This window comes from Lepidochelys kempii, chromosome 6 (genome assembly GCF_965140265.1).
Source record: "Lepidochelys kempii isolate rLepKem1 chromosome 6, rLepKem1.hap2, whole genome shotgun sequence".
In the NCBI taxonomy this organism is placed as follows: Eukaryota; Metazoa; Chordata; order Testudines; family Cheloniidae; genus Lepidochelys; species Lepidochelys kempii.
Genome location: NC_133261.1, coordinates 4479637 through 4495037, shown reverse-complemented (window position 1 = coordinate 4495037; position 15401 = coordinate 4479637). Strand labels below are relative to the sequence as shown.

General features: G+C 48.3%; 3 protein-coding genes across 5 annotated transcripts in view; 1 reads left to right on the top strand and 2 right to left on the bottom strand.

Annotated features, from left to right (window-relative positions):
- Positions 1-1231, bottom strand: part of LOC140912694 (uncharacterized) — a 30581-nt gene extending 29350 nt beyond the window's left edge. The window contains exon 1 of the mRNA XM_073347562.1: positions 994-1231. Within this exon, the coding sequence (XP_073203663.1) occupies positions 994-1231 (238 nt within the window). The remainder of the gene's footprint in view (positions 1-993) is intronic.
- Positions 1232-5478: 4247 nt separating this feature from the next.
- Positions 5479-15401, bottom strand: part of LOC140912346 (NACHT, LRR and PYD domains-containing protein 1b allele 2-like) — a 110299-nt gene continuing 100376 nt past the window's right edge. Inside the window, exon 22 of one of the 2 annotated variants that reach the window (XM_073346583.1) lies at positions 5479-5800. The gene's annotated coding sequence lies outside the window, so the exon portion shown is untranslated. Of the gene's footprint in view, positions 5801-13181; positions 13429-15401 lie in introns of those variants that run through there. The other variant, XM_073346584.1, reaches the window with a different exon arrangement.
- On the top strand, positions 5495-14842 carry LOC140912349 (uncharacterized). 2 transcript variants are annotated; one of them, XM_073346600.1, is made up of 5 exons: positions 5495-5708; positions 8300-8556; positions 10152-10299; positions 13376-13417; positions 13790-14842. In XM_073346600.1, exons 1-5 carry the CDS (start codon positions 5630-5632, stop codon positions 14218-14220), a joined length of 957 nt encoding a protein of 318 aa, XP_073202701.1. In that variant the 5' UTR covers positions 5495-5629; the 3' UTR covers positions 14221-14842. The 2 variants fall into 2 exon arrangements, with proteins under 2 accessions (XP_073202701.1, XP_073202702.1); XM_073346601.1 differs by lacking the exon at positions 13376-13417.

Sequence of the window (15401 nt, the reverse complement as noted above, 5' to 3'; positions counted from 1 at the left end):
CAGCGTTGGGGGGTGGGGAAGTGAACAGCAATGCCAGCTGCTCCATGCATCTAGGTCACTTTCCCCACGTAGGTGCAGGAGGGGGCGGGGGGCAGGAGGAGGTGCAGGGGTCAGGGGCGCAATAGGGGGCAGGGGCAAAGGGGACAGAGTGCAGGGGTTAGGAGTGAAGGGGAGTGGGGAGCCCACAAGGGCCAGGGACAATGGGGTCGTGCCGTGCCCATGGGGGCCAGGGGCGCCAAAATGCAAGTTGGCCCAGAGCACCATTTCCCCTAAGGCTGGGCCTGCTTCTGCTTTGCCACTGGGCTGAATCCTGACTCTGGATAGCTGAGCTGAGCAGAGAGCAGTGGAAGGGGCCGGGGGGTGGTTCCCTGACTGGGGGTTAGGGAGTCGGTCAGTGCTGGGATCCTTGTCCCGCTGCGCTGTGCCCTGGGCTGGTCTCTGCTGGTGAAGGGGACGTTGCACCAAAAACATCGAACAGTCAGTCCGAGCAAACCAGCGCCGCAGGTCGCCGCGGGGTGCGGGTAGCAAAGGAAACCGGCTGCGGACCAGGGGCAGATCGGGCAGAAACGAAAGCGAAAGCGGGACCCGGGGCAATGGCGGAGAAATGTGGTTTAAAACCTCTGGGCCTGATCCCGGAGGAATTTCCCAGCTGTTCCCCACTGACCTCCATGGGAGTTTTGCCTGAGCAAGGACCGAGGAAGAACAGCGGGGGGGGGAGGGGAGGGGGTCAGGATTTAGCCCAATGAGAACACAAAGCTCCCAGCTTGTGGCATTTGTTATCACCATGAGTTGCTTCTCTCCCCCCCCCCCCCCCGCCCCCCTTTTGTAGCCTGGTTCCATCCTGCAAACTCGCAGCACGTCCCATTAGAGGAGGCAAGTTCTTACTCTGGCTGGGATCAGGCACCAGCACTGACTGGGGGAGGGGGGGTGTGCAGGGCAGGGCACCAAATCAGGCCCCCTTGGAGTCTGATCCCTCCCGGGCTTGTTCCTTACCCGCGCTTGGTCCCCTGATGTCTCTCAGCAGCCGCTTGGTCAACTTCTTCCCATAGGGCTTCCCATAGCATCTGACCACCAGGTCACTGAGCTCAATGGAATCCGCAGGTCTTAGCCAGCCCCGGCGGATGGGTTCATAGCCCTCCTTCAGGGGAGTTTCTTCCAGTACATTTTTGAATTTTGTCAACTCCCGCTCCCCCAGGCCGTCCAGCAGACAAACTGGCGTTCCCCACCCCATGCTGCTCCCTCTGACAGCTGCTGGCCAAGACAACCTGGACTGGAGCCGCAGCGGAAGCAGCAGGAAACGATTTCACCTAGAGAGCCAGAAGGGAGAAGATTTACCACACCCTGCCCCTGCCACGTTCCCATTAGGGCTGTGGGTGATCAGGCAGGATGTTTGTTTAAGCTTTGCCTATTTGCATGAGCTGGCCCCTTGAGGTCAGGGTGCACTGACTTTGTAGGCAGGATTTCTCAGCCTTTTTCTCAGAGCATTCACCCTCCAACATGCTATAAAAACTCCCCGGCCACAGCAACTCTTTTTCCACATATTTAAGTCAGGGCTGGCATTAGAGGGCAGCAAGCAGGGCGATTGCCTGGGGCCCCACACCACAGGCGGCCCCATGAAACTAAATTGGTCAGGCTTCGGCTTCCGCCCTGGGTGAGAAGGCTTCAGCTCCCTGCCCTAGGCCCCAGTGACTTTAATGCCAGCCCTGTTTGGCGGACCCCCTGAAACCTGCTCGCAGCCCCCCAGGGGGCTCAGATCCCTGGCTGAGAACTGATGCACTAAGGCAGGGGTCCCAAACTGTGCACCGCAGCCCAAAGATGTGCCACGACACCAGCCAGCGTGGTCTGACAGTGCAACTACATTCTCCAGTCAAGCTCTTAGTAAAGCTTGAACTCCACGAGACTTGTGTAATCTATGTAAAAGTTATGTAAATGTGATGTTTTGAGCTATATATGTTGAACAGAGTGTAGAAAAAAGGTTTATTTTTATGTATTTATTTATATAAACCAAGCTGCAATATGTCATGTTTAATTCTCATGAGTACAATGGTGCATTTTACTGCAACATATACATGGAGTCCACCATTTATAACTGTAGAAAACAGCAAGCAGTATTTCAATCTGACAGTGCTTCCTCAGCTCTCGTCCCCTAATGCCCCTACTCTACTTGCGCTCTATTGATGACATCTTCATCATCTGGACCCATGGAAAAGAAGCCCTGGAGGAATTCCACCATGATTTCAATTATTTCCATCCCACCATCAACCTCAGCCTGGACCAGTCCACACAAGAGATCCACTTCCTGGACACTATGGTACTAATAAGCAATGGTCACATAAACACCACACTATACCGGAAACCTACTGACCGCTATTCCTACCTACATGCCTCCAGCTTTCATCCAGACCACACCACACGATCTATTGTCGACAGCCAAGCTCTACGATACAACCGCATTTGCTCCAACCCCTCAGACAGAGACAAACACCTACAAGATCTCTATCCAGCAGGTGGGTATTGAAGTTGTAAGAACACTTAAGTGAAGAAACAGATTGACAGAGCCAGAAGAGTACCCAGAAATTACCTACTACAGGACAGGCCCAACAAAGAAAATAACAGAACGCCACTAGCCATCACCTTCAGCCCCCAATTAAAACCTCTCCAACGCATCATCAAGGATCTACAACCTATCCTGAAGGACGACCCATCACTCTCACAAATCCTGGGAGACAGGCTAGTCCTTGCTTACAGACAGCCCCCCAACCTGAAGCAAATACTCACCAGCAACCACACACCACACAACGAAAACACTAACCCAGGAATCTATCCTTGCCAACTGTGTCCGCATATCTATTCAGGGGACACCATCACAGGGCCTAATAACATCAGCCACACCATCAGAGGCTTGTTCACCTGCACATCTACCAATGTGATATCTGTCATCATGTGCCAGCAATGCCCCTCTGCCATGTACATTGGCCAAACTGGACAGCCTCTACGTAAAAAAATAAATGGACACAAATCAGACGTCAAGAATTATAACATTCAAAAAACAGTTGGAGAACACTTCAATCTCTCTGGTCACTCGATTACAGACCTAAAAGTGGCAATTGTTCAACAAGAAAACTTCAAAAACAGACTCCAATGAGAGACTGCTGAATTGGAATTCATTTTCAAACTGGACACCATTAGTTTAGGCTTGAATAAAGCCTGGGAGTGGATGTGTCATTACACAAAGTAAAACTATTTCCCCATGTTTATTCCTCCCCCCCCCCCCCCCACTGTTCCTCATATGTTCTTGTCAATTGCTGGAAATGGCCCACCTTGATTATCACTACAAAAGGTTTTTTGTTTTTTGTTTTTTTCCCCCTCTCCTGCTGGTAATAGCTCACCTTACCTGATCACGCTTGTTACAGTGTGTATGGTAACACCCATTGTTTCATGTTCTCTGTGTATATGAAATCTCCCCACTGTATTTTCCACTGCATGCATCCAATGAAGTGAGCTGTAGCTCACGAACGCTTATGCTCAAATAAATTTGTTAGTCTCTAAGGTGTCACAAGTCCTCCATATAAACTTGTATTACTGATGTAAACATACTAAGTGGAAACCATTAAGGGTGCTTCAGAATCAATGAATTGTGAATGGGTTTATTTACCTGCAAGCCTTCCTGTGTACATGTGGGCCAGCCTGTGGGTAAATCTGCAACTTTGTTTTGTGTCCAACACAATTCTCTACTCTTTCACACACCAGGTGAACTGCTATAAAATATATATAAGAATTGGAGGAAATGGCACGCCTTGGATCATGGCGGCCTTCCCAGAACTGTCTCTTTGGAACAGAGGATGGAGCTCTCAGGACACCAGAGACAAAAGACTAATGACATCACAAAGTGGAGTTTCGCATATTTGCAATTTGGAATCTTTCAATAATCCTGAGCCCTGTTTGGCTATGGTGTGGTATTCGTGGACTCCCCACACTTTGTGACTGGACTGAACCCCAACTGACCATCTGGACTTCTGACGGAAGTGGACTGTGGCATAGTATGTTTGGGGTATGAATGTGAAGTGAATGAGGTTCATTTTGTAAGCAATAAAGAGTATTCGGAGTATTATATACCAACTCCGTGTCCGGTATCTGCCTGCTCTCCCATCCCGTAGGGAGGCCCCTGCTGTGGACCTAACAACAAATATCTGTGTATGGGGTATCTCTGTGTCTGTGTGTAGTGTTTCAGAGTAACAGCCGTGTTAGTCTGTATTCGCAAAAAGAAAAGGAGTACTTGTGGCACCTTAGAGACTAACCAATTTATTAGAGCATGAGCTTTCGTGAGCTACAGCTCACTTCCTCAGATGCATTTAGAGCATAAGCTTTCGTGAGCTACAGCTCACTTTTGTTTGTCAGTGTGTGTGCATGGGTCTGGATGTGTGTGTGTATGGTATATCTGTGGTGTAACTGAATGTGTGTGTGTCTCTGTGTTGTTCTGTGTGTGCAACTGTCTCTGTGGGTATATGTCTGTGTGTCCCTGGATCCATGTGTGTGGTGTGTCTTTGTGTAACTGTTTCTGTGTGATGTGCGTAACTGTGTGTGTGCATAACTCTTGCCACCCCTCCTTGCAGCCTCCTCTCCCTCTGCTGCCCCATCTGCTCTCACCTTCCCAGCCAGGGCACAGATGCTCTTTGCCCTTGTTACGAATTACACCTGGTAGGACACGCACACAAATGCTACAAATTACACCTGGTAGGTCACGCACAGTTCGAATCTAGGCTGAGGCACATAAACAAAGTCCACAACTGCAGAGTTCCCAAAAGACACTAAGTTTATTACGCTCGAGCGTGGTGCCCCCCTGCTAGCCAGGAGGGGACCCCAAATACAGATTATACAGAGGTTATATACTTCTTAGCAAAGCATGTTGCCCTCGTGCATTGGAAACCTTAGCCAATAAACAAACCCTTTTCTTATCTACCACCTATCCCTGCTTGGTGCATTCCTCGTGCTAAACCAGTATGTTAATTACACAGCATGGTCCGAAAGCCATGCATCAGTAACTTTTATTATCAGGATGGGAGAACTCACATCAAAGGCCAGGAGATAGGGAGTTAGAGACAGACAAAGAACAGATACTGGGAGTCAAGGCAGGCTGGAGACAAGGAGGAGGATTTTCACAGGGATGCAGTGTCTAAGAAACACTCCTCCTGGTGCATGATGTGCTTGCTTTTAGACAATGGTGGGCCCCAAACCAAAATGGAGTCACATGTGCTAACTTTTCCTTAACACCCTCCCAATCTCCATGCCCATGAGTGTTTGAATAACACAGGGCAACAGGAGTGAATCTAAGCCCCCTGCTGCCCCCCATAGCAGCAAAACCCCTGACCCCACAAAAGGACCACAAGAATCAGGAGCCAGAGCCGGAGCAAAAATGTTTATTTTCTAACTGAGCCCAACCCAGTGTTGCAAAAAGGAAGAGGGCGGGACTCAGCTGTATAACAGGCGCCGGTGGCTAGAGTTTGTTTTATTTTCCCTTTTGACATGCTTTTCCTTCCTCCTCCATTGTCTCAGAGCAAAAAGAGGCAGCGAACAAAGACACAGAGAAATCACTCCATGGCTGATTGAGTACTACACAGAGAAAGAGGCGATGCAAGTGGCCATGAAGGTCCTGAGGGCCAGGGACAAGAAGGACCTGGCAGACAAACTACTCCAGGCGGCAAGGACAGGTAAGTGGGGAGCTCTCAAGAGGCGATTGTCCGCTCCCTAAGGGGGATCTTGTCTTTGGGTCTCCTTGTACAGGAACTGCCTGGTTACCAGCCTGTCGAGCAGAGAAATCATAGTGTGAAGGGCAGAATTATGCAGTTCCTTCCCAAGCAAGACTGTCTCTGGGTGTCATGTATCCACAGGGGTTTAGACACCTAGTTCCCCAGCTGAGCTCCTCAAAGGGAGTTAGGGTCTTCCATTGTACCACCAAGGACCAGTACTTGACAGTTTGCTTCTCCCAGCCCAACCCCCATCTCTTACTTCTTCTTTCTCTTACTTCTCCTTTCCCAAATGGGAAATTAACCCCTTCACACCCAGTGGGGAATCACTGCATCCTGAGTGAGGAAACAGAGTCACGCCTTTTTTTTTTAAATATTACAGCAATTTCCCACATGTGCTACACAGGCAAATTCTGTATCAGAGAGAGGCATGCACCAGAGACAGACCTAACATCTGGGGGGACGGGGCGGAGGAGAGAGACACAGGACAGATCTATTCATACTGAGAAAGAGGGAAAGAGAAAAGGGGTGTTGGAAAGGGAGGATGAGGGAGAGAAGAAGGCCTGTGTGTGGGGCGAGATAGATGTGGGGCTACTCACACTCTGAGGAAGGAGTCCGACATCCAAGGAACGTTATTTCTTGCTCCGCCAATCCAACAAGGAAGCACACATTCTCCCTCTTATGGGAGAGGGTTTGTTTCTGTCTCTCCCCCACTCACCAATTCCTCATTGCAACATCCACTGCCTCAGCTATGGCTCACCCCAAACCTTCTCCTGATACCTCCCAAAGCCTGTCCATGTGGGGGATCCCGTCGATGGGGGAGGCAGGAGGCGTGGGGAGCGCAGGCTGCTGGAGTGGGGGGATTTCAGGAGGTGTCATAAACATACAGCTAAGGGTAGCATAAAATCCCTCCTTTACATGTAAGGGGTTAAGAAGCTCAAATAACCTGGTTGGCATCTGACCAAAAGGACCAATAAGGGAAGAAGATCCTTTAAAATCTGTGGGGGGAGGTTTCTTGTTTGTGTTTTCTTTGTTGTTCTCTCTGAGACAAAGAGAGAGACCAAGCAAATAATCCAGCTCCTACTGAAATGATACCTCTAAAATTACAGAAAGAGTAAGTAATAGCAAGGAAATGTTTTAGAGTATCTTTTGTTTTAGCTTGTGAATTTTCCCTATGCTAAGAGGGAGGTTTATTCCTGTTTTTTTGTAACTTTAAAGTTTCACCTAGAGGGGAATCCTCTGTATTTTAAATCTTATTACTCTGTAAAATTACCTTCCATCCTGATTTTACAGAGGTGCTTCTTTTACTTTTTTCTTTATAATAAAGTTCTGTTTTTAAGAATCTAATTGGGTTTTTAGTGTCCTAAAAACCCAGAGATCTGGTTGTGCTCACCTTGTTTACCTATTTGGTTGGTATATTATTCTCAAGCATCCCCAAGAAAGGGGGTGAAGGGGCTTGGGGGATATTTTGGGGAAACAGGAACTCCAAGTGGTCCTTTTCCTGAATCTTTGTCTAACTCATTTGGTGATGGCAGCGATACCGTCCAAGGACAAGGAAGAATTTGTGCCTTGGGGAAGTTTTTAACCTAAGCTGGTGGAATATAAGCTTAGGTGGTCTTCCATGCGGGTCCCCACATCTCTACCCCAGAGTTCAGAGTGGGGAGGGAACCCTGACAGGAGGGATCCCAGAAGGGGCAGAGACTGCTCCGGTCCCTTTCTGAGTGAGCTCCCTGTTGTCTCCCAGCAGGTGCAGCAGCCCCCATGCCCAGGGAACACAGGGCAGGCTCAGCCAGGGATGAAGGCTCAAGTCAGTCCTGGGACCAGACACTAGGGTTGCCAACTTTCTAATTGCACAAAACCAAACATCCTCGCCCCTTCCCTGAGGCCCCACCCCCACTCACTCCATCCTCCCTCCCTCTGTCACTCACTCTCCCCCACCCTCACTTTCACCGTGGACCCGCCGCTGGACTCATGGGCTGTGGTGGCCTTGCCTCTTCCCCTCCCTGCTCCGCCCCTTCCCTGAGGCCCCCACCATTGCCACATGTACTGTACCAGGACAATACTGACCAGCAAATTATATGTTTGTATAAGGCATACTTTGTACCAAGATTATTACAGTAGTGTGTAGGTTGTGAATACAGGGCTGTATTCTGTCATGTACATCTTGAACATTTCCTTTATAACCATAACAGCTAGAGACTAGCTTTGAAAAAATGGAAGCTATGACTCTGAAAAACAATTTGGAGGTCAGTCTGCACCTTCACCTCCACCTGCCATCCTCAGCAGGACACGCCCCACACTCCGGGAAACACTGGGTTGATAGCACTATGGGAGCAGAGTTAAGGATGAGTGTGGGCTGGTCACCGAGAATGTTTCTGTCCCGCGCTCTTTGCCAGTGCAAGGGATGTTCAGGTTGGTTTCAGATTCTTCAATCACCTTAGCTTGTGGCTTCCATCATTTTCAGTGTTTGTTACTGCTGTGTTCAATGGTAGCACCTTCCTTTGAAATGCACTTGGCAACCTCAACTGTAACGTAACGTTTTTCTCCATTTTCAGAGGAAAAAGCTGGTGCCTCCCAGATGCAAACTGTCCACATTGTTGATGAGGGCATGACCCCGGAGAAGCCAATGCGGGTGAGGCCATTCCAAGCTGTACTGGAGAATCCCAGCTTCTCCCTGACTGGACTTATTTTGATCTCTTCTACATTTACGTTTATTCCAATGTACTCACTGGTGCTGCTGTATTGGGCATTCAGGGCCACAGTCAGACCCCTCCACCTCTACCGGATCCCCAAGAACCGTTCAGTAGAAAAGGTAAATAAGAGGCGATAGCAATATGCAATACAGGGAGTCAGAGTCAGCAGCCCCAGCAGGGCAAGACATAAGGGCTATCTCCATGCCGGGCAGGCAGCTGGTGTGTGATAACTGAGCCTCTTTGTGTAACAAAAACATTTACATGAATTCACGAAACATTTCAGTGTTGCTGCATCGGCATTTTTCACCGAAAAATGGTTCAGTCGAAATTCACCCTGTTCTAACTGGAATTCACAGCATTCCCTAAACCTGCTGAATAGAAGCAAGGAGGAAAGAAATAACGTGTGTGTGTGTGTGTTTTTTTCACTGGATCTCCCATAAGTGACTGTGCTAGACCTTTCACAGACAGTTGAAGAACACGAGATGTGCCAGTCAATTTCTTTGGACAAGCCTCCCCAGACCCATAGGTCCCTGCACTTTGGAACTCGTCCTGGTGTGCCCAGTGTATCGGATGCCGTGGTAAATCCATGGATGTAGTGTGGTCCTTGAGAGAAGCCCCATTAAGTTTAAGTCTATGGGCTGCCTGCACTAGCTGCCAGTTGCAAATGGCCTTCAAGGGTAGCCACAAGTTGAGCACCTGGCAGGAAGCCAGTCTGGGGGTGATTTGGGGGTGAGATCCTGAATGTTAGAGGGAAAGTTGCCAAAAACAAATAAAAAATGCTGCGAGAGCATTGCTGTGAATCTGTTAGGCAGCTGCTGTACGCCGACCCAGAGGTGGCTGCATTTCTGTGGTGAGTGAAGTGATCCCTGCCTTTAACTGGCATTATGCAATAGTTGCAGCTGTGTCAGTCCCAGGATAGTAGAGAGACAAGATGGGTCAGGTAATAGCCACCTCCCCCGAGTGTCTGTTTAATTTGCAAAGCAGTTTTGACTCCTCCTAGGGGGAGAAGCACCATAGACAGTACATGTAAGCCTGGTATGATTAATTCATTACAGCTTGATCAATAAAGCTGCTGCTCTGCTGATGAGTTTGAGCCCCCATCCCGGCATCTCTGTTTCTCCCTCCATCCTGCCCGTCATTCCTTCCACCAGCCCTTCTGCCTGTTCTCCCCATTCCCCCACCTATCACATCCCACTTCTATCTGCACTTTTGCCTTCTTCCCCTTGAACCTCGTGACAGCTTCCCCAACGCTCGCTCTTCACTTCATCCCCTTGCCCCCACCCACCTGTCCCTCATGATCCAGATGCTCCAGCCTGGTCCCTGTACCCACCCTTCCTCCGTGTCTTTCCCTTTCCCCTGCTCTCTCTGGAACATCTGCTCCTTCTCTAAAAATATCACCCCCATCCACAGCCTCTTCATCGCCCACTCCCTTCATCTCCCAGCACTCCTAGAAACCTGGATCCTGCTGACTGACACCAGCTGTGTGGCTGGGCTCTCTTTCTCACACACTGCACCCTGGATCACCCCCAAAGGTCCGTGGCAGGAGTGTTGGACTCCTCCCATCCCCCATCATTCCGGCCCACAAGCTGCGGTTATTTTGGATTCCTCCCTCTCCCTCGCCTCACACACTTGGGCTATTTATAAATCTCACCGCTTCTTCCTCCTCAGTCTTCAGCAATTTTACCTCTAACGCATCATCTCGCCTTTGTATTAGGATCTGAACTTTACCTACATAGGGCCTGAGAACCGGCAGACCTACACCAGGGACATGGAAGAGGGAATGCGGATCAGATTAACAAAGCAAAAATACTTCACAGGTGAAAGAGAAAGTGAACCTCTCTGGACTGCCTTTCTGAGAGCAGGTAAGCTCAATGGGATGCTGCTTTGTTCCATGGTTCAATGCTCCTCAGTGCTCCTGGGTAATAGCCGTGTCCTGTGATGTGTGCACTCAACCAGCAGTCACAGGTTTGCTGTGGACAATAATGTAATGCAGTTGACCATACCCCCTGTGGTGTGGGAGACTCTCTATACATGTATTTCCTGGTTTTCAGAGGTTAAAGTTTAGCCAGTTTCTGGATGGGCAACAGACAGCACTGGACAACCCTAATCCTGCCTTAACATTTGCACTAATCTGGAGTGAGTGTAAAAAAAAAAAAAAAAGTACAAATTTCAGTGTCTTGATATTCTAGAGGGGGGCAGTTTAGCCACCTCTCTGTTCTCAAGAGTGTATAAGGCATTTCTTGCTTGGTCACTCAGATTTTGGCTATGAACAATTGGACCAGCCCCAGTAGCAACAGACACATGTGGTGTGGGAATGGGAGACTGAGGCTTTTCCTTCAATCCATATTAATAACTGTAAGAGATGTCCTGCTTGAGCCAGGCTTTGCTTCAGCAACACTTCCAGGAAGCGAGAATCAGTGGATGGATGTTTTGGTCTTATTAGAGCAAAGAGAACAATGGGGAAAATAATCCACACGTCCGTTTGTATTTGAAATGTGTTATCGATCCAGCCATGTTTGTGGCCCTGTCCTGTTAGCTTTCCATCGACTACTGAGCACAGAGCTTTACTAACAGGAATATTCATGACAAATGAATGTTTAGATGACTCTGAATTGTAGGTTTGATTGCAATGTTTGAAAGTCATGCTATATGTTGGCTAGTTTCATAAGCCATCCAATCAGAGAATAGAAACAAGGCCACGTGGCTTCAGTATCTTTCCATGCTGGCATTCATTTCAGAGTCCAAATATTGAACACTCAGGAGGAACTCTCTGTGAGCTGCTGAGAGAGAGAGAACTTCACAAATAATTTTAATCAATAAATAAACTCAGGAACGATACAGTAGGCTCCAGTCCATCATTGTCCATAACTTTTCACGCCCCCAGCCCCTCTTTCCTCACTTTTATACTTTGTTGGTCACTCCTCTGACTCCACAATCTGCTCCACCTTTGACTCCCATGCCCCACTTTCCCCATTGTAAATTTCATCCCACCAACCCACAGCCCTGGTCTCATGTGGGTGGACATGAGAGAGAGTGCCATGAGCATGCCAACTTCCTCCACTACAGGGTTGATCTCTCCTCCTTTAGATCTGCCATCTCCTTGTTCAAAGAACGACACCTTCCTTCCTCATCTCCTACCAACAATCTCCATCATTTATTTGCAACATTTAACTCCCTCATTAAACTCACCCAGTGACCTCTCTTCCCTCTCTGCACAGGATCTTACCAGCGTCTCCACAGAGAAACAAACTTGGCCAAAATATACCTCTTCTTCTTCCCTCTCCCTGCCCAACCACCACCTCCTTCCCCTATCATTGACCTTGAAGTCTCCCACCTTCTCTCCATGACTAACTCTCCATCACTTGCTCCAATGACCCTGTCCCTTCCCACCTTCTTACCTCAACTGTCCCAATACTAAACCCCCTCCATTTCCCCTTTTCTCAACCTTTCACTGGCCTCTGGCTCCTTCCCCTCACAATACAAGCTTTTCACGGTCTCTCCTATCATCAAACACCAGCCCTCGACCCTACCTGCCTCTCCAACTACTGCCCCATCTCTCTCCTCTCCTCCATCTTTAAACTCACCAAATGGAGCTTGAAAAGAGGAATTCGATCCATTAGTTGTTGACAGTCCATCTTGGACTGTTATTCTCTGGCTCCTAATGTTTCCACTCCACTGAAATAGCTCTCATTAGGATCTTTCATAGCCCCTTTCTCCTCAGATCTTGGGGTCTCTCTGCTCCAGCCTCATCCTTCAACCTCCCTGCTATTCCTGAAATTGTCAATTCTCCTTTCCTCCTTGACAGCTTATCCTCACTGGGCTTTTGAGACAGAGTCCTCTCCTAGGGCAGGATGGATTCAGGGAGCTGAGGTAGCACAAGGCAGTGGAGATATCAGTGAGAGAGGAATGGTCAAAGAGATGGGGAAACGGGAGAAGCCACAAAGAGGAGGGGCAGCTGCAGAGCTATTCCCCAGCTGTCTCTGAAAAGAGCTGAAGCATTTTAATAGCAATCTCAGCCCTTTGTCCACCCAGGAAGGAGACACTGATTGCAGGGCTGGGCTGTCCCTCAACATGTGTAGCTACTTGGATTAGCTGCTTTCCCCAGGAGGTGGGGACTTGGGGAAGAGTAGCCAATCACATGGGGATTTTGGGGATTTTTTCCATAAATGGTTTCAGAGTAACAGCTGTGTCAGTCTGTATTCGCAAAACGAAAAGGAGGACTTGTGGCACCTTAGAGGCTGACCAATTTATCTGAGCATGAGCTTTCATGAGCTACAGCTCACTTCATTGGATGCATACTGTGGAAACTGTTTTTTCCTACCCCCACCCCCCCAGACGTTCTGGTTAAACTTGGATTTATGCTGGAAATGGCCCACCTTGATTTTCATACACATTGTAAGGAGAGTGGTCACTTTGGATAAGCTATTACCAGCAGGAGAGTGAGTTTGTGTGTGTGGTTTTTTGAAAAAAAGGTGTGGGGGGGGGTAAGAAAACCTGGATTTATGCTGGAAATGGCCCAACTTGATTATCATACACATTGTAAGGAGAGTGATCACTTTAGATAAGCTATTACCAGCAGGAGAGTGGGGTGGGAGGAGGTATTGTTTCATGGTCTCTGTGTATATAATGTCTTCTGCAGTTTCCACAGTATGCATCCGATGAAGTGAGCTGTAGCTCACGAAAGCTTATGCTCAAATAAATTGGTTAGTCTCTAAGGTGCCACAAGTACTCCTTTTCTTTTTCCATAAATGGGTGAGGAAAACCTCTAGTCTCTGGGAAGCCCATAGAGATGCATCTCTGGAGATGATTTATTAGAACGTCATGTGTCTGGTTCAGATCTGATTGGCTATGAGTGCCCGTTGTGGTGTGAGAGGAGCAGCATAAGCAGACAATTATTCAGCTAGAGGTTTGATTCACTTATTCTTTTTCCTCTTCCAGGGGATGTGGAATATCCTGCATCAGTGTCTGATCCTCCCACCGGTTAGTCCATCCTTCAGGGTGTGGGAGCACAGAAAGTAGAAGGAAAAGACGCATTACTGAGACAGTGGCAGAGCTAGAAAGGGAACCTAAGAGTCTGTGTCCTCCCTGGGACTAATCCCTAGAACTACCCCCTTTCCCCACTCTGCCCCCAACCTGCTCAGACATTGAAACAAAATCCCAAGCTCCCCAGACTCCCCAGCCCTAGACAGCAGAACCTCCCCGACCATGGGTGGATTCTAATCCAAAACAGACGTGAGGGGAGCGCAGAGGCACAGAAGTTTGTTCTACATAAGGGTGGGGGTGGGGAAGGGAGGGTACCCAGGCTTGGGTGGGGGCATGGCTGGACTGTATGGTTTGTTTCTCTTGTTATAGGCACAAGCACAGGGAAAACAACAAGAGATCTTCTGGTAAACACCTTGGATGACTTGGGAGAGAGTGAGTTGAAGAACTTCAAGAGCAAACTGACCGACATTGATCTGAAGGAGGGATATGACCACATACCTAAAGGGAAACTGGAGAATGCAAAGTCTATAGAGGTCACTGACCTCTTGATTGGACACTACACAATGGATTATGTGATGGAGGTGACCACAATAGTGCTGGAAGCCATCAATCGGAAAGACCTGGCAAGGAGATTAAGAAGTGTAACAAGGACTGGTGAGGAATCAGCCTGGGCCTGGCCATGCCTCCCTGTACTTCAAGGTGTTACCCAAAAATACCCATATTCACCACTGTTATATAATTATGATAAGTTTTGTACAATGCATGCCTTGCGAGATATTTTAAAAGTCTTGATCTCTTGAACATTAATATCCTGTTGGATTGTATATGTTCTCATGGTATGTGAAGTTAGTGAAGTTTTGCCATGTGCCTGTCACTGAAATATATTGTGAGGTTGGGAACACCCCAACCAGCCTTTCAGGTACAACAATGGAGAAGCCAGTCAGTGGATAACGATTCATCAACACCCATCAAGGAAAGAATCCACTACCCCAGAAACTGTAAACAATGGAGACTTCTCAAAGGGATCATGCATACAATGGAGACTGCTTGATGAATGAAGACTGTCTGTTCCCAATGTCATAGCAAAAGATCTTTCCAGCAAGCTGGAAGAAACGATAAAAGAGGGGAAGTGACAAGATCACTTGGCCTTTCCCCCCTTCCTCCCAACTCAACACCTGGAGGAACATCTGGAGGACAAAGACGTTGAACTGGGGACGGGTGGTCTCAGGCCAGAAAAGAGTCCCAGCCTGTGTATTGGGGATCTGTGACCTGTTTGTACCATCCGTCAGGGTGAGACACTGCTTGATTCAAATCCTATTTAGCTTGTAGAACTCAGAGTGCAAATTTATTTTTATTTCTTAAGTAACCAACTTTGATCTCTACACTTGCTACTTATAATCACTTAAAATCTTTTGTAGTCAATAAACCTTTTTTATATTTTACCTAAAGCAGTGTGTTTTGGTTGAAGTGCTTGGGAAATCTCATCTAAGTTTACAAAGGCTAGTGTGTGTCCTCTCCACATTGAGGGACACGCAGAGTGAGTAATGAACTTGCATCGAGCAGGCTTCTGACCAGTGCAAGACAGTACAGTTCTGGGGTGCATGACTAGGGAGCTGGGGGGAATTGGTTGGAGCCTCCCTATTGATGGTTCATGAGAAGCTAGGAGATCATTCATGTAACTCAGCTGGGTGTGTCCCTGCCTGTGGATGTCTGCGTAAGTGCAGTGCCTGTTAGAGGTTTGACACAGCATCACAGAGTGAGAGGGACACTCCAGAGTGGTGGGACAGAGGGCTCAGTTGTCCCACAGTCCAGGTTGCACCTCAGGGACCCATCACAGAGGAGCTCAGCCTTGTTTCTATACAGGAAGCCCACTGCATTGTCTTCTTAGCAGAGCAGACCCAGAGGCCCGTGGAGCTCGGTATCCGGTCTCTGTCAGGGGCCAACACCGGTGCTCATTATCCACATAAATGTCTAATCCCTC

Bases quoted from the DNA above. Each gene is read 5' to 3' on its own strand.
- LOC140912349 (XM_073346600.1), top strand. From the start codon at position 5,630: ATGCAAGTGGCCATGAAGGTCCTGAGGGCCAGGGACAAGAAGGACCTG. The intron at 5,709-8,299 runs GTAAGTGGGGAG...CTCCATTTTCAG, and splicing joins ACTCCAGGCGGCAAGGACAG to AGGAAAAAGCTGGTGCCTCC. The intron at 13,418-13,789 runs GTTAGTCCATCC...CTCTTGTTATAG, and splicing joins AGTGTCTGATCCTCCCACCG to GCACAAGCACAGGGAAAACA.